This window comes from Acanthopagrus latus, chromosome 5, assembly GCF_904848185.1.
Source record: "Acanthopagrus latus isolate v.2019 chromosome 5, fAcaLat1.1, whole genome shotgun sequence".
Taxonomy (NCBI): Eukaryota; Metazoa; Chordata; class Actinopteri; order Spariformes; family Sparidae; genus Acanthopagrus; species Acanthopagrus latus.
In genome coordinates, this window is record NC_051043.1 from 11545203 (window position 1) to 11569764 (window position 24562).

The window sequence follows — 24562 nt, forward strand, 5'->3', positions numbered from 1 at the left end:
AATTATGGGTTCATTGTACCCAACCATGTCAACATCTATATAAGAAGGTGACTGAGAGGAAATGAGCATTGTGTTGTATCGTTTGTGTCCGTGTTGACACTTCTCAGAATTTGGCTGCTGCTTCTCTTTGGTGTCCAGGGATAAGAGGATACTCAACATATCAAGGTAGGTCAAAAGCCAGGTATGCTCTGATCCCTAATATGAAACAGCTTCAGTACTTTTAAAATACTTTTAGGGTGCAAATTTTCATACTAAAGCTAAATATTGATGTTATTTTATTTCTTTTGAATATAAAAGGTATAATTATCCAAATGTACTTTAGGTATCAAAGATAAAAGTATTCATTATGCAGAATATTTCATTCATATATTGTGGGATATTAAAACTGAAGAATTAATTGTAAATGCAACATTTTTTTGGTAGCTGCTCAAACATAATATGCATTGAACACATGTTGCATATTGCGACTACACTGCCAGAATTGTACTTTTATCAAACTTTTAATAAGAAAATTCTAGAATGAGTTCTAAGGAAAATCATATTTCATTGTTGTATGATATATCATGTTTTAGAATCTGATCTTGTGTTTTATATAATCAATAATATGCAAAGTAACTAGTAACTAGCTGTCAAGTAAATGTAGCAACAATAAAAGTACGATATTTTCCTCTAAAATGTGGTGGAAATGTGATTATGGACTGTTTCAGCAAAACCACAATGGCAGCTCTGAAGACTGTTCTTTGTGCCCTCTTCATGGTGACTATAGCGTTGTCTAAACCAGTGAGTACCTCCACTATTCAGCTACTGCTTCTATAAAGCAATCTGAGAGGACTTGTGTCAAATATAAAGAGCATTCCTCATTCTGAACACAGGTGAGTGAAGATGAGGATTCATCAGAGTCCACTGAGTCAGACTCATCAGAGGAGGCTGCAGCTGATGTTGAGCCTTCAGAGGAGCCCCCGCAGCCAGCCACTACAGAGACAGACATGTCCATGGCCATGGAGAAGACCGACCCCACTGGCACTCAGCCTCCCTCTACAGCAGGACCTTCTCCAGCCACGCTCGATACTGCAGCTCTGCCCAATCCTGAGGACCCACAAGCCTCCACCGACACAGACGCACTGCACCTCATGCCAGATGATCCTTCACAAACTCTGGGCGTAGACATTTCTCAGGATATGCCTTCTGATCCTGCACATGACTCCATTAACACCGGCACTGGTCACATTCCACCAGATACACTAGAGCCCGGGCTCAAGGGAACTGGCTTAATCATAGGCATTGATGGCACAAATCAACCGCAAGTCAGCACCACCACCACCACATACCAAGAGTTCCCCAAGGGTGCCACTCCACCCTTTCCTCCGCACATCATCAAATCCCCGTCCTCCACAGCCCCACCCGTGCACATCCCCATCGGAAGCACCATGACTGGTGTTCCTGTTTGTTTCACTTTCCAGTTTGCAACCTCTGAGCCCGAGCCACCCAGAGGAGACAGTATGTAACCCAGATAACAGATGCACTTATCCACTTCAGGTTAAAGGTTCAATCTGTATCACTGATGTACATAGAAGTACAGTTCTGCCTTACTTCTGCTTCTTTCTTATTGAAATATCAAGTCTAAATATTGATTTCACATTTCCTTCATCAGTGATGATTTCTCTTATGGTGCTAGTGTATGACTGCTACACACACAAACACACACACATATATATATATATATATATATATATATATATATATATATATATATATATATATATATATATACAATGGAAATGTTTGAATTTTTACTGTCCAACATTGAAGCTGAAAAGCTGCTGATTTGTAGAATGAAAACACCTCAAATGTATTTGTATGAGCAGCTGAAAATAAAAATGTGATGTGAATAAATGTTCATATCCTTAATTCAAAGACAACACAGGTAATATTATTTAGTAAAATTATGTTTTTATTTTAAATTTGTATTACTGTTAAGGTAAACAAACTTTACACAGGTAAGTAACAAAGACACAAACAGCAAATGAGACCAGCAGTAATGGTCCTTTGTTACAGCGGCCTGACCAGAAACTATAGTACTGTGTGTATGTATGAGAGCTAATCTAAAGGTGAAGGTGTTGTAGATGTAATTTCATGACATCAGTTTATGATAAAATTTAGGCAAGAACATATTTCATCTTCAAACAATTGATGTAAACATTACCTATTTAAAGGATCACTATGTAGTTTTGGAGAATAAATTCAAATTTTAATATTTACAATATTAATGAGGTAATAATACAAAAAAACCCCCAAACACACAAGTAATGAATAAACAAACTGAAGTTAGAAAGGTGGCAGGGTCCGCCACATATAAACATAGTGAACAACCAAAGAAGATCTTTCTCTTCTGATTAAAATCTCTCTCCCAAACTACATACTGCACCTTTAACATGAAAAAACTCAGTCACTGGAAGGCAAGTCTCAAAACCTGTGTTTTGAACTTTATTGACATTGGTGCTATCCTTTAGTCTATAAATGGAGCACATATTTTGCCTTCAAACAAGAATTTCATAGGCAACATTTGCTTCACCACTTGTACATTCATTTTTTAATAAAAAAAATAGAGAGTGGCGTGCACACCAATAAAGAATTCAAATTTAGAAGAAGGCTTCAGCACCCTTTACAATTTCTTCCGGCACATATGCCCTGTGAATCTTGCTTTCTAAATATCTGTATGTCTCAATGCATTTCTAATTTCCGTCAGTGAGTTCCAGTTATTCTTTTCTATAAACATATGCCCTTGGTTAACACATTCCTTTGTGCCATGCCACCAAAAAGTCACTTAACGTCAGTTATTTACTACTTGGTTAATCAAGCTGACATTTGCCTGAGGCTTGTGTTAATTTCTATACAAGTGACTGATGAGGCTTTTTTCCAAACTGGTGGATTGTTGAGTATAGTTGCACAAGCAGATACAGTATTGTGTATATTATGGGGTTGACCGATACCGATACATATTCTGATTATTCAGTGTTTATAGCTGTGATGTGTTACCAATCAGATATTGTTGTAGGCGGTACATTGTGTGAGTGGATTCTGCATCACAGCCAAAGTAGCCAAATAAGTTTATTTTATCTGCAATCTGACAAAAAAAAATAATCGATACAGATAATCTGAAAAATGCTGAATATTGGCCCTGATAATCAGTCAACCCCCAGTGTATATATATATATGACACGCTGACACACCTTTTTTCACACAGTGTCTTACTGAGAACATTTAAATAGCTTTTATGACCCAGCCCCTGAACTGAAGAGGAAACTATCATAGCTGGTTGAGACTGTCCAACCTCAACCAGCACTTCCTCACTTGAAGTAGTTAACCTGCTCAGTTCTTTTGTCACGGTGCCACACAGTGGCTCAATCGTAAGACTGTCACCCCCCAGCAAGACCTTCCTGGGTGGTCAGATGGACTTTGCCTGTAGGTATCAATGTATGTGAATGTCCTGTGAGAGACTGACCAACCTGTCCAGGGTATAACCTTCACCTCACCCACTGAATGCTGGGACAGGTCTCAGTCCTAAAGAGAACAGGCAGGTACAGAAAATAGACAGATTTTTTTTTTTTCGTATTATGTACAATCTAGGATCATTGGCTCAGTTAAAGTTACAACAGCTAAGTGCACCAGCCAATTATCTAAAGTATAAATGCCACCCACTATGTTCTCCTGTCATTTTATTGTGGTGTGGGTGACTGAGGAGGGTCTTGCTGCTCTGGCTCTGTGTCTGTTTCTGCTTCATTCTCAGTGTCCTGCTCCTGTTGTGGAGGCTGCTGGATGAGTCCTCCCTCCTGTGCCGTGTTGTAGGAGCCACAGCCACTGCACTTCATTCCAAGCACGTGGAAAGGCACCGTGCAATGGGCTTGGCAGTCATTACATATGATCTGTAGCAAGGAAAAACATGTGCATGTTCAAAGCAGATCAAATGGGTGATAAATTGTGCAAATGAAGTTGGATAAAATTTAATGCAACAACTGGGCTTGCCCTGCCTATAAAGTTTGGTTCTCATCAATCAGTAAGCCTCCATTTAACAAAACTAAAATATCCCAAATGCATTTTATCGTATTATTGAGGTCTTACTTTGACAGTAGCGCCCTGGTACTCAGTGGGCATCGGTGACTGGGCAATCTCTTTGTCTATCTGATCCCAGTGGTCCTCCATGTTCCACACAGAGTGCATACACAGAGGACAGCGATATGCTCTAAAACAACACAGAGAAACATAGGTGATGAGAAAATACATTTACATGCACTGTAGTATCCATTTATACATACAGGACTCCAGAAATAAGATATATCACTCAAGACCTTAATTCAGAACATGACTTACATATTCTGAATGGCTGTTGGGTTCCTTGCAAGCTGAGGCATTCTGACAGCTATATTCATTTGTATTATCTCTCACTGTTTAATTTTGATGATGACTTCCTGTATGTTATATGTTATTTCACCATTTAGTGTATTATTTAGGATGATGTGTACTGGTTATGTTGACTACTGTTGCAAACCAAATTGCCCTTAAGGGACAATAAAGACGCTCTCATGTCATGTAATAACACATTAAACTGGAACACCATTTTACTCAACTCAGCATTTACCGGGAAAGAAATAATTTATCAGACATACCCTGTTCTGACCATGTCATCAAAGCAGGTCCTGCAGAAAATAATAACAACCACATTAATTGTTACATTTATGTCACAACACGTTGTGAAATATGATGACAAAATGAAGATAAACTTCTAAAGATATAAAACAAAGAGAGAGCTTGAAAATAAGACATTTAGATAATAAATAATCAATCAACCTATCTGTTTATAAAACTGTCAGGCTGATGTCCTGAATTCATGCATTTTTCCTGACCTTCCACTATTCAATGAATGAGTCATACTTGTGTAAAAGATGGCCGCATGGAAGAACGTGAGCTCCAATCCTGGACGTGTGAATATCCTGCAAAAGAAAATCATATTATCATATCAGAGAAAGGAAAAGGCTCCACTCAAATCCCCATCCCATCCCATTATGTATCTAATGCTTCATTACCTCCATACATACTGGGCAGTTCTGCCTTGAAACGTTTTCAACACACTGAAAAACAAAAAATATAACTGTAAATGACAGCAGTGAGGACACTCACTTGCTCATCAAACACCATATACACACTGTACAATATGTGAGCATCAGAAACAGATGCAGGGTGATAATCACCTTGTGGTTTCCCCGCAGATCCTGGGCTAAACACAGATTACACTTCACACAATGGAAATACTTCTCCTTGGGACCAATCCTGTAGGGGTCACAACACAGCGTCAATGACACAGATGACAATCACCTCACACATGAAAAGCAAGGGAGTGGAGGTTACAGGATGTTACACTAATTAGCAAAAGCAAAACTGTCAGATGTATGTTTTTCTCTTGTCTGGTAACAGGAAAAGTAATTTTTTACTGCACTGCATTTGAAAACGTATGGATGTCTGATTCCTGCGCTCTGATTTACAAACACTGAAAACATAATAAAACAAACATCTTAAAACACCAGAATTTTGTCTTTAAAATTTGACTTGCATTAACCATTCCATTGTTAACATCCTTAACTAAAAGCTGTTTCTGTAAAAACATTAGTGACAAGTCAAGGTATATAACTCTACTAATGCTCACCTGCATATTCCACAGTCCTGACAGTGATACTGCTTCTTGTCCTTGTCGAACAAGTGGCAAATGTCACAGTAATACTCCCCAAACTGCACATGACACTGCTGGCAAGTCTGTTGTGCCTAAAAGAGGGATATTTTACACTTACACCTTGCATTTTTTTCTTGATAGTCACAAATACAACATAAAGTCCAAAGAGAAACCATTTAAGATCACACTAAGGTCACCATCGCCGGGGAGTACAAACATATCAGCTGCCAGCAGTTGTTTTTCTCACTTACCTGCTGAACTGTCTGACACCCGCAGCACTGCACCTCTCTCACTTTGAATCGATCCATCCGGTGGTTCTCCTCTGCATCATGGCACAGCCGACACACATACAGTTTACCACAGCAAGGTGCCTGCCATATATAGAAGTAGGTGGTAAGATGGATGGCATAACGGGTATGTCGATCACACTTATAACACAGGTTAGAATTTTGATATGATTCATGATTCGTTTGAATGATCATTTGTACATCACCATTTTCATTTTGACTAGAGAAAAAGAAAACATTAAAAACATGATGACGTTTTAGGGGCTATACCAACAATGCATGCGCAAACGTGTTTTCTTACATCTGGGGAAGAACATTTGCATCCCTGCAGCACTACAGTACTTCATAATAATGCTGTTTAGACACACATTTTAATTTTATCAAAAAATTGCAGCTTGCCGCAATTTTGATATTGCACTTGGCCATATTGCTATTTTGGTAATATTTCACTTAATTGTTCAGCATAACTGAATAATACATTGTTTTTGTCTGCTACAACATTGTTTGTAGATTAAGGTCTGTAGAGTAAAGTAATAAGAAAGTTGCAATTACCTTTCTTCGCAATAATATTAGCAAAGGACTGATACGGCTAATTCAGGACAGTGTCAAAAGTTCAAACAAGCAGTGAGAAAATACACCTAACTTTCTTAAGGACAATTTTGAGATACTTTACTTTACTTGAGTATTTCCATTTTCTCCTACTTTAGACTTATCCGTGTCCAAGGCCATTCATTTATCTAAAGATAACTGGGCTATTTAATTGCTCTATATATGTTACTTGAGCATGGAAAGTAACTAAAAAGTATTGTAATAAGTAATTTATTACTAGACAGTGATAGTGTAATGTGTTATATTACTTTAAAATGAAGGCAACATGTAATATGTAATTCATTTACAGTCATTTTCAAAGTAACTTACCCAACTCTGTAAATAATCAACAGATATGATTGACACAGTATATGATACGCTAACTCAGCATAAATCTAAGAAAATCCAGTAATTATTTGACACAGTGGTTAAATTCCCCTTTTTCCCACTCTGTTAGTAATTTTATAGACACATAGAAACCTATAGACTCCACTGATGTGTACAGATGTCAGAGGTGGGTCTGTCACACAGCACACCGTACCGAGCTGTGGGGGTGTGCTTTGCTAAAGGAGCACCTCGGCAGTGCCCCGGAGGTGAACCGCGGCAAATCTACAGCTGTCAGTCCAGGCTCCATGCCGACGGGTCCACGCTGGACACGAACATACCAGTGGCCATGCTTAGTCTCTATAGACTGAGCTACTACCAGCAACATGTGAGGCAACATTACGTATAGACGCTAACCTATAATGTCTTTAGAATACAGTTGCTGTGTTGATTTACTGGCTAGCGTTTAAGTAACTAGCTAGCTCTGAGCAGTCTCTACCACAGATACATAGTAGCACTAATGGTTACAGCAATGTGAATGATGCATATACAACACCAAAATACCTCCAGCATGTATGTTCTGCAGATATAAACAATACATTACTAAAAGTTAACTCACTTTCAATAAGCAGCTGCGAATATAATGCTCACAGCCAGCAGGGGAAGCCATGTTTCCTCCGAGCTGTGGTTCTTCTTCGTCTGCGATGACAATGACGCGCTTTTCTTCTTCTTCGTTTGTTTAGAGCGCAGATGCAGCAATACTGCGCCACCCTGTTTGACAAACACAGGTAGCCGAGTAGCTCATGCGTTCTGCCACATTTACTGTGTGTGACCCCAACCACTGAGACGGACTATTAGATCATAGTGTAATTTTGAAAATGGAATTATTCAAACAGCATTTTATTGTCACAATATTGTATGGTAATTTCCAATGTACCAGCCGCACTGTGGGAATTAAAGGGGCATTATGTAGTTTTTGGAGAAGAAATTAAAACTTTTTACCATGCCTGTAAAGTGTTAATGCACGTTCATGGCAGAAAGGTTGTCTTCTCACAGTTTAAATGGTTTGGAAGATGATAGAGAATATGTGCATTTAATCCAAGATAGACCTAGACACGTGTTTGATTCGTGTGTATGGGGTCTGTGAAACAATTAACAGATGTACTGTACCAGGAGAGCTACACATTGCCTCATGAAACATCATGTTAAGTATTCCAACCTTCATCATTTTCATGCTCAGTGGGTCAAGTCTTTGAGGCTGAAATATCAAATGACATTTTCATTTTGAAACGGTAAACATAAATTAGATTGTCAATATTGAATTTAATTCTCAAACTTGAATATTGTGCAGTGTAGAGAATCTTTGATTACGTGTTCTTCGTGCTCATATCACAACGGCGCCGCTGGTGTAGTGGTATCATGCAAGATTCCCATTCTTGCGACCCGGGTTCGATTCCCGGGCGGCGCACGTATTTTTCATGACCAACTAAAGTGATCATAAAAAATGGATCAATTTATGTGCCTTAACAAAAATAAACTGTTAGGTTTTAATCAACCAAACGCGTTTCAGGTTGCCTTCCATCTCCTAGCTGGTTAACGTGCATTTCCCAGATGTGTCCAGCTGTAATTTCCTCAAACATCTATTCCCTTTTGTCGATAAAGCTACGACCACGCTGATGGAAAATCTTATTGTGCACGGTTATCAAAAGCTACATAACTCTGTGTTTTTAGCTCACGCCTTACAGATGTGGATGCACATCTCTGTGTGGGAGAAAGAGCGCTTGATTTTGGCTTCATTTCAGCGCGCAGGTTGACGCTGCTGACGCCGCTCCTCCGCCATCTTCAACTTCCTATTGTTTGCATCAGACTGAGGCTGTCTGCGGTGTGTGTGTGTGTGTGAGCAGAGTCGGCCACCGATTTGTCATTAAATTGTAGATATAGCCTTTACGTTCGTGGTCGCCCAAGTTCAGCATAAACCATTTGTATGACATTGGATTAAAGACCTCTCAGGACGCGACCACTAAACCTTTACGATGGAGGACGATCAACCCAGAACCTTGTGAGTAACAGCGGCCCTGTCTATGTCCTGGATGGGGTAGGCTCCATGTAACTACGGCGCGTCCGAAATGTTTCCACGTTGTTGTTTCAATTAAACACTGTAAAACCTTGTGATTTAGCTACGAAATGGCATTTTGTTTGCCCTATCACCTCATTGCAACAATGGAGACGTTTACAAACGTAGTAAGACCGATGGTATCATCGAGATGAACGTAAAGTTGTTGATTTAGTCGTATGAATAGACGGAACCGTAACTCGCCTGAAAATGAAACTGCAGGGCTTGCTAATGCTAACGTTAGCTAAAGATGCAAACGCAGCTAGCCAGTCCCCTCTTTCAAAATGCACACGTTTCAATAAGCGATAGCTAAGGTCACAAAATAGTCGCATTTTGTTAGAAATAGTCAGGAATGAACTATCCCATCACTGGAGGGGTGTAATGTTTTTAGAAAGTAACGTTACCGTTGTTGCCACCACACTTGGCTAGCATGAGGCCCTTTCTAACCGGCTAGCGTTATCTTTAGCTAACTTAGCTGGCAGACAAGCCACGTCAACGCTCGGGAAGACGGCCCGGGACAGCTACAGCACGGGAATGACCATACCCGAGTTCTTTGTTCAAAATTAAGACGCACTTTTATAGTATGTCGTCCACTATCGTTGGCGTTTTTTATGTAAATATAGGGAATTGTTTTGGTTTCTAGCTAGCCCGGTTAACTAGCCTTTGTTTGCATGCTACTTCCTGTTTGACAAAGACTCAATTTCCCCATCTCTCTCCTTGTTTGCAGGTATGTGGGGAATCTGTCCAGGGATGTCACCGAGCCCCTTATTCTGCAGGTCTTCACACAGATAGGACCCTGCAAGAGCTGTAAAATGATAGTTGATGTGAGTGTCATCCTCTCTGGTATATGCTATTTCACTGTAGGCATTTAACACTGGCCCTGAAAGGTAGTTTTCCTCTGCACATGTGCTTGGTTCTGATTTTCCTCTCCCAGTCTATTATATCAGGCCTAACAAACTACAGTCAGCCCCCAAACTACAGTAGGTGGCTCGTGTCATCTGCAGTGATTAAATTGTCACCATTGCTGTGCACTTAATATCAGTCTTGTTTCCGTTAACAGACGGCTGGAAATGATCCGTACTGCTTTGTGGAGTTCTATGACCACAGGCATGCTGCTGCCTCATTGGCAGCCATGAATGGAAGGAAAATAATGGGTAAGGTAAGCTATCGTGTCTACAGGGTGAGTGGGGACAGGTGGTCTTCAGGTATGGGGAATTGAGGATCTGTGCCCCCCTTAATAAAACTCATCAGAAAAGGTCATTGCTAGCATTTATATGACATTATTTAGATACAACTTTGTATCTGAGCCAAGGTCTTAAATTTTCATTTGTCCATTCATGAACAGATGTACAATTCAGGGGTCAACTGGAGGAGCTAGAGCTGGCCTGTCAATTAATCTTTCACCACCATGGAAGCTGCGTGAGAAAGATAGCACAACAAAGTCTGGGAGAAGCTTGACACAAAGATTTTAAGGTTATCTAGGACAACAGAGCGTGAACAATTTCATCTACAACCTTTAAATGACCCCAGGGCCTTGTAAAAGAATATTAAAATGGTGCTGGATAGAATAATAATCAGTTGAGGGTCTGCATTCAGTGGTAGAGCAGAAACTGGAAATTCATCTGACTGTGGCGCTGAACCCAGCAGGCACACCAGGTGGTTCACTAATATCTCTATCTGTTGTTATTAGCTTACGACTCCCTTTCTAACATTTCAACATGGCATTGATTCCCACTGAAGTGTTATGGTTATACACAAAGCCTTTTGCTAAGAAATTTCTACATCCAGTTTTACAGGCCAGCTGCAGTGTATTTTCTGTTAAGTTTAGATCTTAAGATTTGCAACAAGATTAATTTTCTGCGTCTCTTGACATACACAGGACAGAAATATGTGATAAGTAGAGAAATACGAGAAGACACCAAATCAGATACATTTTTACGCCTCTTTTAAAGTCGATTTATCATTTTAAGTTGGCAGACCTTAAATCAAAGCCCCTTATAGTGGAGATCACCAGTTTTTGCTGTAAGTGATGTAAACATACCCCACCTGCCTTGTTCTTTCTCTGCCCCTCTGTGCAGGAGGTCAAAGTCAACTGGGCCACAACGCCAACCAGCCAGAAAAAAGACACAAGTAGTGAGTACAAGTACTCCTCAATGGAAATATTTGATGACATTAATACATGGGAAAAGTCTGTTTCACGAGAAAGTGTTAATATGTCTAACTGGTGCTGTAGTAATTTCACTTGTCTGGAATGTGGTTTTGCAAAGATGGCTGTCCTTTATCTCCTTTCTCTTTTAACAGACTGTGATTAAATTCTTGGCTGAAATTCGCAATCACTGAAGACATATTAAAGCTTTGAATACAATATGTATTGTAACATATGGTATGTCAAAACTCTGTTCCCCCCATAGATCATTTTCATGTCTTCGTTGGAGACCTAAGCCCAGAAATAACTACAGAAGACGTCAAAGCTGCCTTCGGTCCGTTTGGCAGGATATCGTAAGTTTTAAGCTTTACTGACACTGATGATCAAGATTAGAGGGGAAATTGATGGGGAAGCATACTAAAAAACCCTCAAGGAAACAAATTGTGCATGTCTTGGGTAGGTAAATTAATGGTGAATTTGCCCTTGGAAATAAGATGTGTGATTTAAATTTGAGAGTTATTGAGGAAAACTGAACTGCTACTCTTTTATACCTTCAGTGCTGTCAAGCATTGTGTTTTGCTGCATGTTTTTAATATAACAACTATTGGTCTGTTTGTCCACAGAGATGCTCGTGTTGTGAAGGATATGGCTACAGGGAAATCTAAAGGCTATGGCTTTGTGTCTTTCTTCAACAAATGGGTTAGTACAGAGCCAAGTTAACTGACCAAATTATTACACTTACTTCTGTCTTTTATATAAAACATTTGGGATGTCTTTGAAGCTGCATCAGACATTTTCACACACATTACTGTGTTCAGTGTTTCTAAAGATATGTATTTTAGATTTTTACGTCATTAGACTCCAGCTTGAAGGAATAACATGATTTCCTCTTTGTTCCAGGACGCAGAGAATGCCATTCAGCAGATGGGGGGTCAGTGGTTAGGAGGCAGACAGATTCGAACTAACTGGGCCACAAGAAAGCCTCCTGCTCCAAAGACCACCTATGAAAGTGCGTTGTGATGAATGTATATGTTTTTCGTGTTTACACTGGATGTTGGTTTCATGTGTTAACAGTCACACTGTTTCTGTCTTCTCCTGGCAGATAACTCCAAGCACCTATCCTTTGATGAAGTAGTGAATCAGTCCAGCCCCAGTAACTGCACTGTGTATTGTGGCGGAGTTAGCACAGGACTGACAGGTACTGTATACCATTGCTATCATCAGTATTAAGGGTTGACTGATAGCAGTTTTCCAGGGCCAATGCTGATTATTAGAAATGAAGGAGCCTGGAAATGACATTTAGAACCAATATTAATTTCCAATAAAAATGTAAAATATGTGTGGAGAGCATTAACACTTATTTGACACTTCCAAGATCTAACGGCTGTAGTCTTTCCTTGTGGACTTCATAGCAATTTAGTGCTTTAGCTTTTACAGCTGTTTGTACACATGCATGTTATATTAGTGTTCCAAAATGAAATGCAGTTGCATATTTTTTTGTTGGAAAATGTGACATTTTCTCGGAAGAAGCCCCAAACCGCCCGCCAAGTACATCCTCTGCAGATGTAGGGTGTTCTGTGTTCTGTTCTGTGGTACGTAGACATAAATGATGTCATGCTGTTGACACACAGGCGATATTTGGCAGGTAGCAGGATCAATTCAATAGGGGTTTCGTCTCTTCGGGGGAATTGTTGATATAATTAAAAGATTAAGTAATGTCTGTGCTATCTATTTATTATTCACTACAAAATTTTAGCTTAGGTTATTATGCTCGGAGAGGTCATTCTAAAGCCCTGTGGTGTTACCGGCAAAATTGTGACCAGCTGTGAATCAAAATTTACAACCAACTAGAGACTCGTACTTGAAGGTGTTAGAATGCAAGTCCCTGATGTCGCAAGCGTTTTTAATGAGCCCACGTAAAAACACTATCTGATGTTCCCTTTCTGTTTGGCTTTCAGAGCAACTGATGAGACAGACCTTCTCTCCCTTTGGACAAATCATGGAAATCAGAGTTTTCCCGGACAAAGGCTATTCATTTGTGAGGTGTGTGGAGAGTTTCATATTTTTCTTTTCTTGAGAACAAGGTCAAAGTAGGACGAACTAGTTCCTGATCCTTTTCTATTCTAGGCATATAATCAAGAAATGAACAGTTTGGTTTTGGGAGAGTTTACCAAAAGAAAGGAGAGACAATCTGCAATGCTCTCAACAGTGAGGACCTTGATAGAAAAACACTGTACCTTATTTAATGGAATGCCTGTTGGATACTAGGATTGTAGAATTAATTGTTCTGTGTGTTGAGTGTTGTCCTTGTAATAAACAGTCATTGTTGGTCATCAGAACAGATCTCCAGCTCTGTTGTGATTGCTGCTGAGTAAATACGAATGAAATGAGGTTCAGCATGTCCTTAGTCTCGCTCTGTTTTTGTCCAGGTTTAACTCCCATGAGTCAGCAGCCCATGCCATTGTGTCAGTGAATGGCACTTCAATAGAGGGCCACATAGTCAAATGCTACTGGGGTAAAGAGACCCCGGACATGATGAACCCGATGCAGCAGATGCCTATGCCCCAGGTAAGGAAGCCATATACTGTACATGCTGTATAAAGCAAACACCCACTGGTTAATGTCCTCTTGGCAGTCTGTGGGATGAAATAAGCAAGATAGTGCTGCTTGCTATCATCTCACTCATGGCATCAATTCATCAACCCCTTCATTTAATTTAATTGCATGTGAGCATTATTTAAAACAGCCAGTGGTAATTCAAGTGCATTGCAATGATGACACTGATCAGGGAGAAAATGGTGCATGTATTTTGCACATAAAGTTCCAGGTGAAAAAAGTAATAAAATAAATATATTTCACTATTTCATTGTGGCTGTAAAAGCTGTGCTCTTCCCACTGACATACTCGGGGGGGAAATTGAAGCATTTGTTCTGGCTGAAGTGGTGTTTTTAAAAACCCATCATTGCATCACATGATGACCTAATGTTTATCCAGTCAGTTATCCAGGTTATCCAAGTTCCCAGAAGGAAAACCAAGCCATTAACATTCCCTGTATAGATACATATTTGAGTGACAGGTTAAATATTTATATATTTAAAATTATGTAAGAAAGGAGTACTGGTTAACTCAAAAGAAAACAAACATTTTCTTTTCTTGGACTTGAGTTTCCTGGTAGTGGAAAAAGTGTTTAATGTCTTCCATGGAAGAACTGCTACCTTATATCATGCTTTAGTCATACTAGTTGGGGCTTCACTGATTCATTTTTTCCAGGGTCTGAAAACCTATAATCATGTGCAGCTCCTTGTTTCAAAATCTCAAACAACCAGTGATGAAATAATCAGAAATACAGTTTACTGAGGTGCTGGTCTTGAGTAAATTCTGAGTTACTTTAATTGAGTATTTGGATTTTCTGCTACTCTGCCACCGATAATCAGTCCACTGCTAATGCTGATTGTACTCTGTCCTACAGCAGAACAAGATGAGCTTCCCTGCAGCCCAGCCCTATGGCCAGTGGGGCCAATGGTACGGCAATGGACCCCAGATCAGCCAGTACGTCCCAAATGGGTGGCAGGTCCCCACCTACAATGTCTACAGCCAGGCTTGGAACCAGCAGGGCTTCAAGTAAGTAGCACGGTGTGCACAGGGCTCCCCTTCACCGCCTCCTTCTCCGGCACCACCAGAGTACCCCTTCAAGACCGGGGCAGCGAGAGCCAGCTCTGGTCACAGGAGGGGGCCATGACCTCCCTCCTCCAACCCCACTTCCTCCCTCCTCCCCACGCCAGCCTCTCACCTTGCTCTTCTTAAGAGGATTGAGAAATAAGCACACAGACATATACACATACAGAACAATCTGAACTTTAATTTTGTCGTTAAACATGCTTCAGTGTGTCATCGCTGCCCACTGTGCATAGCACATCCTATTAACTTAAAGGTTTTGTTCCAAAATGTATTTGTCACTTGATTTATAGGTTCAAAACTGTAGTCTGTTTCCTCGATGATTGTAAGAAAACTGCCCTAAACTAGCTAAAAGCTTATTTCTTTGAATTTCAATACATTGAAAGAGAATTGACTAAAATGACTGATCTAGACAGATACATGCTAAAAGCTCAGAACAAAGATTTCGCTCACTGTCCGAACCTGGGGGATAGATTTTGAACAATTCATTTTCCTCTTTGTAAGATTACCTGCTGTGTTTAAGGACTGTGTTCTTCAAGGCTGTTCAGTTGTTTTGTATGTCTTCATTCATGTCATAGCTTTTTACATTATTTTCCTTTTTGATTTCTTTCTGATCTATTTTTACATATACTTTGAGGATTTGATCTGTATCTGAATGTCAGTAGGACATGTTAAATATCATTTGTAGGTTGTTATCAAATTTTGTTTTAATTTAGACAGCCTATGTGCAGTGACGTTTTGTGCATCCAAGAAAAATAAAGGAGAGGCCATATGTTGTTGACAGTCTAAAATTCTTGGTGACCAGCTGTGTGAATAGGCTCTGTACAAAGGTGTGAGGTAACGAAAGCAGCGATAGTGTGTTTGATTGTGGAATGTACAGCGAATGCACAATTCCTGTGACAGAGGCTCGGCCTCTCTTGACTTGAATTTTGAAGATGAAACTTAATCCTGTATAAGCTGTCGTATCTCCACACTGAACATAGAATTTCGTTGTATCACATGAGTGATACAAGACTTAAAATACATCATGTGAATTAGGAGAGATTTTAATTATGTCTTTGTTATGCTTTGTGGCCAAATGTAGAAGTTTTGCAAGAGGAACTAGAGGAGTGCACTCGGTAAAGTGCAAATTCCCACCCGGCAGTGATGCACTTATTGCAGTTATATCAGCATATCAGATGGGCCAGGTATAATTTTAATATAATTTTCTGGTAAACCGTATATAATGGTAATAATGTTATTAGTGACAAAATGATTATTTACATTAGCTGCAACAATTCCCCCCGCAGCAGGAGCAATGAATGTGTCACCCCATTAAGAGAGACACCGTGTGCATTTATACACAAGACTCTGTAGCATTACTTCATTGATTATTTGAATCTCCCAACATGCCGACAGGATCGGTCAGTATTTAATGTCAATCCAGTCCAGGTTCTTACAGTGACATTGTTTGGAGGCTAAAGTTAAAATCCCTTTCCTCTGAAGAGTTTCCTCTCTCTTGTCGAGTTTATAACTACAACTTTTAGTTTTTACTGCTTAAATGTGCCGCGGTATTTGCTGCAGTAAACATGGCTGTTCGCATGGAAATGTGAAATTAATGACAGCAGCCTCTCTGTTCATGATCTATGTGTGAGTGTTAAAGAAAACACTCACACGTAGATACAACACACAATGGAGAATCACCCGTAGAGCTCATGCTTCTTGACATGAATTAAAAGATGATTTCCGCCTACGAGGACTGGTAGAACTGCAGTAAAATAACATGTAGGTGTGGGTCTCTAAATCAAAGAAATAATTTGTCCAGGTGGGTGGCGGGGGGATGATTTATGCTTACATGGGAATTCAGATGACGTCAGAGCCGATGAGTGAAAAGTTAGCAGTCAATAAAACAGGTTTTTTTTTTTTTTAAATATTGTGAATCGCTGCAACCATTAGAGCTCCTTGAGCCATAAAGTCATACATGTGCACAAAATATTTTGGTTTGTCAGGTAGAATGTGAGATTAGCTGCGGACAGATGCACACACGACCAGATACGATCGTGAAGATAATCTACATTCTTTTATACAGTGTGGCTGATGGGAGGGGGGGTGTAGAAAGGACTATTTAGCTCGCTGCGCTTAGCCTGTATGCTCTTTTTCTGCTTGTCCACCCATGTTTAATCAAATTACACTTACCTTTGAACTTTTCAAAGAGCCTCCACTTTTTGTTTTTTCCCCCGTTTTTTTGTTTTTGTTTTCTTTTTGGCTAGCTTGATTTTTGCCCAGCCTGCCTCACCCTCACATCTCCTGATAACTCTGTTTGCCTTCTTGTTCTCATTCCAGCCTGTCCAGATTCTAGTAGCTCTAATATAAACCGTCCCTTTTGCTCTCTTTCGCCTTGTCTCTTCTAACCTGCTGGCATTTTGTCTTTCTGTCTCTCCCTCTCTCTCTCTCTCTTTCTCTCTCTCTCTCTCTCTCTTTACCTCGTTTTTTTGCAGTCACTTACCGGCCAGTGCTGGGTGGACTGGCATGAGCGCCATCAGTAACGGTGGGGTTATGGAGCCTACACAGGGATTGAATGGGAGTATGCTAGCCAACCAGCCCGGTATGGGAGCCACAGGATACCCCACACACTGATAAGTGGGCAGGGTGGGAGATTTGTCAACCATCAGCCTCTTACTGGCTGTACGGTGCCCTGCAGGGCTGTGTAACACCGCCTCCATTTGTGGCAGGACTAAGACTTTTACTGGGATGTGGAACCTAATGGGAAGGTTGACGTCTAGGAGATGTAAATGGGATTTCATGGGGGGGTTGAGGTAACGGGAGCCAGGGTGGAGCGATTTGACCCACACAGGTATTTACACCCTTTGTGGTAGGCAAGACTGGCCATGAACCAGGGCTCTTACCATTTTTAAGTTAACTGTAAATGAGTATAAAACTGTAAAGGAGAAACTTTTGGATTTTTTTTTTTGTTTTGGGGGGGGTTTACAAATTGCTTCCATTTTCACATCTTTCCTCTCGCACAGCCACCGAGAGGTTTGTCATTTTTTAAAGAAACTGTTTAAGTCTGAGTCGTGCTAAGTTATAAACATTGGTTATTATTTGAGAAATGGAAATCTGTTTAATTTGTTCTCATTTTCTCTTGGATTAAAATCAATTGCAGGGATTGTTGCCACTGCTGTTTCTCTGTAAGGGCAGATAAATATTGCACAGTTTTTCCTCTCTTGTACTTGGACAAATTTGACTACCAAGAGTGTTTTCCTTTTTTTTTTTTTTTTGCATTCCATTTCTCCTTCATATTTTCGGACAGCCTCAAATCTTTTTCGCCACGTGTAAATAACCATTCATTCATTTGAAACGATGTAAGTAAAAAAAAAAAAAAATGCTACTGTTAACTGTGGGTGCTTGCTTTCTTTTTTGTTTTGATAACTCGACAGTTAACTCAAACATTGTACGTAGCAGAGTGGCACTATCAAATGTGACGCTGGCACAGTGCAAACACATGATTCTTCCATGCAGGGATAAGACAGCATTGCCATGCAGTGCATATTTAAAATTTAACACAATTTAAATGTTAAAGGGTGAACATGTTTGACACTTGTGATGGTTTTTAAATATCTATTGAAACGCCAGTATTTTATATCAAAAATCTGAGTGGATTCAACCTTTACACTTGCTCTTTTTGCCAGAGAAATGGGGAGGCCTACATTGTAACTGTTGCCTTATAGAGCTGGTTTCTTTTACCTGACAAGATACTCTTTTTAATTAGGCAGTGCCTACAGACATTTTCAGACCCTTTTGTTTAGAAAGGTGTTAGCCCTAAGAACTGATGACTCTGCTACTGTAATCAATGTTTTCTTGCTTTGTCCAATTAAAATGCTAATGCACATAAGTCATGATGTGTTTGTTTTCCTTTTTTCTAATGGAGGGGTTATTATAGGAGACAGTTTTGCACATTTTGTTGAGAGACTGATTTTGAAAACCTTTGTAACCTGAATGTTATTTCTTTAAAGGTGAAGGAGGATGTTTAGAAACCACAATGTCTGTTGCTCAGACTACAATCTCGAGTCCTGCACTATTGACCTTAAATACATGGACATCAGTTTATACGTCATATACAAAAATACAGAAATTTCATGAGCTGGTTGAATTTTTGTGTTTTAAAAATAAGTTAATTCCCTTTAGCTTATGCACACCAGCGGGTAAAAAAGGCTGAGATTAAGTGAGAAAAGATGGATGATCTGCCATAGCGCAGATGCAACATTTGTTGAATTTTACCCACCTCTCTTCTGAAATGAAATGTATTTAAACCATATTAAATGGTTAACTCAACAGCCTTCACATGTGTCACCAAAGCAAAATTACAATTTTGAAAATATAAGAGAGAGGCAAAAAATGTAAATAGTTTGACTAACAATATAAGTTCACACAATAAAATGGATAATAAACCACACACACTTATGAGTGTATTTATACATATACATATGCACATATTAGCTATGAATAATAACAATAAAATAACAAATAACAGAAGGAAGGTACAATTATTTTTTCCTACTGGTTTTCTCTTGTTGTGGCCGAAAGAGACATATTTAGCAGCCAGCAGTGCACTTTCTTTCTTCAAACAGCAGTTCCTCCCTCTCTGTCAAACTTTGGAAATGACAGAATTTTTCACCACCAGCTCTCAGTTACAGAAATAGATATGTACATTTATTAAAACTTAGACCCACTTGAACTCACTGTTGCCAAAATGTATTGATGCAGAGGTTTACACTGAAACCAAATGCACTAAATTCAGAGTAATACTGAATGATTTTAAGTTTGGATCACTGAATCTCAGTGGGCTGGGTTGTGATGTATTGTGATGTTTGTGCAAAGCGCCACTTGTTTATATGCTTTTACAGGACTTGTGGTTCCTGCAGGACAGCCAACAACCTAAAGCGTGACCCATCCTTGTCACTTCCCGGTAATGCAGAGATGACTTTAAAACATCTTTCCTTGGGTCTCATGTAGACCCTGTGATTGTGTATTTTGGCACTAGATGGCGCCCTCAGTCCATCTTTCCTGCACGGTGCTGTGGAGCAGGTGGCTGGCTTTGCTGCTCTGTAGCACAGTGACACTCAGACCATCCGTCAGTCTGTCAGCATGATTAATATCTGTCTGTCACACTGAGGTGTGTTTGTGAGCACACAGACGGTACTGTGCACTCATAAACACACATCTGTCTGTCTGTGGACGTGAGCCTGTTAATTCACACACAGAAAACTCAGTTTCGGTGTAAAATCCCATGTCCTTTTCAAAATTGTCTCTCTTAAAAAAGTGTTTCAACATATACTTTATTAGTCACGGTATGTGTAGACTGTATGCTTGCGTCTCCTCAGTCTGAGTTATTGGGTCTGGGACAGCCACGCAGTCTGTCTGGGTGGAATAACAGGCAGCAAGAGCTGACAGGCTGATAAATGGTTTGTCTCCTCACAGCTGCTCAGCCAGGACCCGACTGGGCTTTAATGGACGGAGAGTCTGTTAGAGATGGAGAGAGAGAGAGAGAGAGAGAGATGTCAGGAGATGAGTTAGTGAGCAGATTACAGCTGAAATCAATCAAAGCAGCCACGCTTTGCTTTCTCTCTTTGTCTGTCCAGCTTCCTATCTTTCCTCTTTCTGTCCTCCAGTTTTTTAACCACAAACGACAAACTTTCTCTGTATGAAATCTTTGTCACTGTTAAAAAGTCCAACACCATGGGTCAGATGCAATGTACTATATAGGCTCAGTTAAACATGTAGGACAAGTTTTGTCATCTTTGGTGCTATTTTACAAATGACACCCTCTTCCACAACCACCAAGCAGGTTGGGTCTAAATGTACTATTCATTGTCAGCTGGTGGGGTTTACGTTGCTCTCTTTATTTTGTCTTTTATTTGTCTTTATTTTATTAGTATTTATTTTATAGATCATGGTGTCTTTTTTATCTTCAATTTTTGAATTGTTCTCTAACCCTTTGGCTTCTTCACTCTCCTAACATCTGTTCAACATCTGTTGTGTGTTTTTTAAGGCGCTATATGTACCTTTGGGGAAGAAATTTTAATCCCAAGAGAAAGATCTTCATTGACTGCTTTTGTATGCTAAACTAAATCAAATTCTCCCTTAAAACTGAATAAACAAAAACATCTTCATACTATTTTACTTTGTGTATATGTGGCGGACCCTCCCACCTTTCTAGCTTCAAACAGTGTTCTGGAGACCTTACTTTTGTTAAGGTTGAATTTCTTCTCTAAAACTTAATAGTGCCACATAAAAATGACAATGAATAGGAAAAAGGTGAATGTTATACCTAACTACACAGTGTTTAGTTTACTTAGTTTATTAAATAGTCCATTTTTTCAGCACTTTACCCCCAAAATATTACTTTTTGTAATGTCATACCACCATTGAGCCCATTGTTTATGTCTTTCCTCTTCAATTTTCTACAATTAGTGTTTTTTCTTAAAGTATGCAATGAATGTATAGAAAATGTGCCAGAGGTTTTTATTTTACTAGTTACTGGCCGAAATGTACAGTTGTGTACTGAGGTGCCAGCATCAGGTGTCATTATGTGATGTAAACCATTTTTCCCCTGAAAAGTGGTGATGTGTTTTTTCCTTTCCTGTCCTGTAGTCATTGTTTATCCAGACCTCATATTCTACATTTTTTAGGTGTGAGCACGACTTAAACACACCAGTTTGAAACTGGAAGACATTTTCACTTACGAAGCTAATGAATAGCACTGAAAATACAAGTGTAGGCAGGCAGAGATCTATATTTCATTTTAAAATATCCAGAATGTTGTCCATGCACAGTTGTTCTCTGCCATAGTAGCTTTGCTACAGTCTGGTAAGACCAGGTACTACTCTTTAATGAATAAGCAGCAGTAATGCTGTCAGATATAGGGGTACAATAGGAGTCAATTTCTGTCCCCCAAGGTGCGGGCTGACGCTAATGAACCACCTTAGGCTAAATACTGGACCTCAAGGTAACTATATGTACCTTTTGAGGGCTAAAAAGGTTTCAAAGGGTTCTCAAGCAGTAAAAGGTACAAATATGTTCAATTTTTTTCTTAACCTACCCTTTTTAAAAGGTCATTTTTTATCTCCTTGAATTAAAGTATAAAATTGCCACCAGAGGTACAAGACTGGTGCAAACCACAGGGGTACAGATAAGTTCCAATGTCAAGGGTACAACAGCTGTTCCTCAGAGAGAAGTTCCCACGTGACAAGCCTATTAACCCCTAAAGATACAAATATAAACCTTCTTTTCTGGCAGTGTAGCCACAACAAAAGTGACATGGTGTGACTTTATGATAATCACTGCAGGATTTAAAAGTACAGAGCTGTGATCAAGTTTCAGGCGGAGACAGGACAGGAGGAGAGCTCAGAGATTACTTTCAAACTTTCGGGATTCAAAGTGGATTTACTCCTGTTTATCAACCTGACTGCAGCAGTGATCCGCGGAGCTGACCTCCATTGACGAGTATTATGTACTGGAATGTCAACTGGCAACCAGAGCTGGAAGGGAACGTGATGTTACAGAGAGGAAAGGGGCACAAATGTTCACAGTTTTTTTTCACATTCACACACAAGTTTAGTTGACTTCACAGCTCCATAAGTGGCAATAGGCGACCATACAGTACGCGCCTAGCTCGAGTAAACTTATGGCCTCTGGGTTGGAACATCGGTGGAAACATTTGTGGTAATTTACGTACACAACTCAACAAAATTTAAAACAAAGATCTAGTCGTTTTTAGTAATTTTAATGAAGTAAACTTACGTATCATATCTTTTACAAAAAATACTAATACTACCTATTAGACCATCCCAAACATACATGCTGGCATTTTCTCTCTATTGTTGAAACCAAATAGACTGCTGGGAGGTGGCGTCGGTGACGTCGGTGACTTCACTAACGTGTGTGTAGTCTTTATGATTAGGAATTTCCACAGTCTTACATTCCATTAGTTTTATGTCTGGCTGAGAATTTTTTGACTTGGAAAATTATCTTTCAAATTGACAAAATTGTCTGGGAGATTCATGGCACAATTCACACAAGATGCAAAAATGATTTGTCTCTCCCCATTGACCACTGTGCAGTATTTTTCCAAAATAAGGTCCCACGGTGGTCCACCTGAAAGAGAGTGACTTTGGTGCTCCGTGGTGACAATGACAGGCCATAGTTATTTGAAGGTATATAACCTGCTTTGGTTGGACTATGTTTTATGACTTGACTAATCAAGTGCCTTAGTTAATGTCATTTTGAGCGAAGCAGGACGGGCCCTTGTGCAGCTGTACTGCCTGTATTTCCACCGCTGGTGACGTCAGTGGTTGGAGGGAAGCTGCGGGATCACAGTGTGTTTGTACTAGAGGTGGCTGACTGAGAAGTGTACAAAGTGTGCTGAGGCAGAAACAAAAGAGCTGAGGAAAATGTCGAGGGCTTGAGGGACACGAGGTGCCCTGTGAATTGTTTGAGTGAACAACGTCTGTGTGTGTGTTTGTCTGTGTTTCCATGCAAGTGACAGCTTGCGGCAGAGGCTGACAGCAAATAAACATGTTCCAGTAATTAACCTTGACAGGCCCAATGTGGTGGCAACAGCAGAAACCTGCTAATGACACAATTAATCCATAATTAAGGCATTCTGTCACACCACACTCACACACATCCTCACTGAACACTGTGTGTGTGTGTGTGTGTATGTTGGAGGGATTGGTAATATTTCTGCACAGGGAAATACAGTATGCATTACAATGGAACCATAAAAGACGCGGGGTGATATTTTCTTCAAAAAGCTCATTGAGAAGTTTTAATCTTCTTCGTGTTCCCGCCGTTTCTTTTCATTGTGCCTGTGTGTCACTAGAGAAGCACAGAGCAAAAACCCAAAGCAATTAAAAGCACACGAATGTAATCGGTGGACAACAACTGAACAGTATAAATACGTGCTAACTACTGTGGACAGCAGACCAGCACAAAGGCATTTCCCCTTTGAAGGCAGGGTTTGTGAGGATGATGAACTCTTTAAATGTGTGCAATCGAACAGTGACCTCTCTTCGATGTTTTATTGAATCCGTTTGTCTTTTTTTAAATTATAAATTGCAGCCTGGATCGACACCAGCTTTGACACAACAACCAGGCAGGAGAGAGAAAGAAGAGCGAGCAGTGAGGGTTTCTGTGTGGGTCAGTCCATCTCTCAGTAGCTAATCCAATACCACTTTTACTCCAAAACGAGCCTGTAGGCATTTGACCCCTTACCCATCGCCAGGAGATGAGTTTGCCTTTGTTTTTATTTTCTTGAGATATAATTTTTTCCTAGTAATCTATTTTCTAAGACCGATCTGATATGTTCTCTCTCCTGTGTCACGGATGTGCGATCTCAGTGTTTTTTTTCAAGCATAATTTTGATTTATCGTAAAAAATTGCATCATGAGAAATGTTTCTATCATAACTTATTTTTCACTTGGCTTCGTGCATGGGAAAAAATTATGTAACCGTGAGGAATTTTGTTTTCACTCAGTTTCACACAAGGACAGAATTATTATTTTTTTTCCTCCTCAAAATGTGTTTTGTTTTTCCTTCTTTGTGTTTTCACAGGAGAAAAAAAACAATCAAGGAACTTAGAAAGACGATCATTGCAAATTCATATTTTCTACCAGATCGTCGATGAACACAGGAGGTACAAAGCACCAGATCGTATACCCAATCACACT

General features: G+C 39.8%; 2 protein-coding genes and 1 non-coding gene across 5 annotated transcripts; 2 read left to right on the forward strand and 1 right to left on the reverse strand.

Moving 5' to 3' along the window:
- Positions 1 to 1928: 1928 nt before the first annotated feature.
- Positions 1929 to 7690, reverse strand: rchy1 (ring finger and CHY zinc finger domain containing 1). Of its 2 annotated transcripts, XM_037099409.1 has the most exons (10): positions 7541 to 7591; positions 5974 to 6093; positions 5699 to 5814; positions 5247 to 5325; positions 5082 to 5126; positions 4930 to 4988; positions 4665 to 4694; positions 4120 to 4240; positions 3700 to 3923; positions 1929 to 3561 (listed from the first exon to the last, which is right to left on the reverse strand). In XM_037099409.1, the coding sequence occupies exons 1-9, from the start codon at positions 7589 to 7591 to the stop codon at positions 3717 to 3719; spliced, it is 828 nt and encodes a 275-aa protein (XP_036955304.1). In that variant the 3' UTR covers positions 1929 to 3561; positions 3700 to 3716. The 2 variants fall into 2 exon arrangements, with proteins under 2 accessions (XP_036955304.1, XP_036955305.1); XM_037099410.1 differs by having other exon boundaries at positions 1929 to 3923; positions 7541 to 7690.
- Positions 7691 to 8318: 628 nt separating this feature from the next.
- trnag-ccc lies at positions 8319 to 8389 on the forward strand. The gene has a single exon. It is a non-coding gene; the product is annotated as a tRNA-Gly (tRNA).
- Positions 8390 to 8954: 565 nt separating this feature from the next.
- LOC119019466 (nucleolysin TIA-1-like) lies at positions 8955 to 18730 on the forward strand. Of its 2 annotated transcripts, none has more exons than XM_037098082.1 (12): positions 8955 to 8980; positions 9762 to 9858; positions 10095 to 10193; positions 11113 to 11167; positions 11446 to 11533; positions 11804 to 11879; positions 12081 to 12189; positions 12283 to 12378; positions 13139 to 13223; positions 13610 to 13748; positions 14650 to 14801; positions 17333 to 18730. In XM_037098082.1, exons 1-12 carry the CDS (start codon positions 8955 to 8957, stop codon positions 17469 to 17471), a joined length of 1161 nt encoding a protein of 386 aa, XP_036953977.1. In that variant the 3' UTR covers positions 17472 to 18730. The 2 variants fall into 2 exon arrangements, with proteins under 2 accessions (XP_036953977.1, XP_036953978.1); XM_037098083.1 differs by lacking the exon at positions 8955 to 8980 and adding an exon at positions 9461 to 9615.
- The last annotated feature ends 5832 nt before the right edge of the window (positions 18731 to 24562 follow it).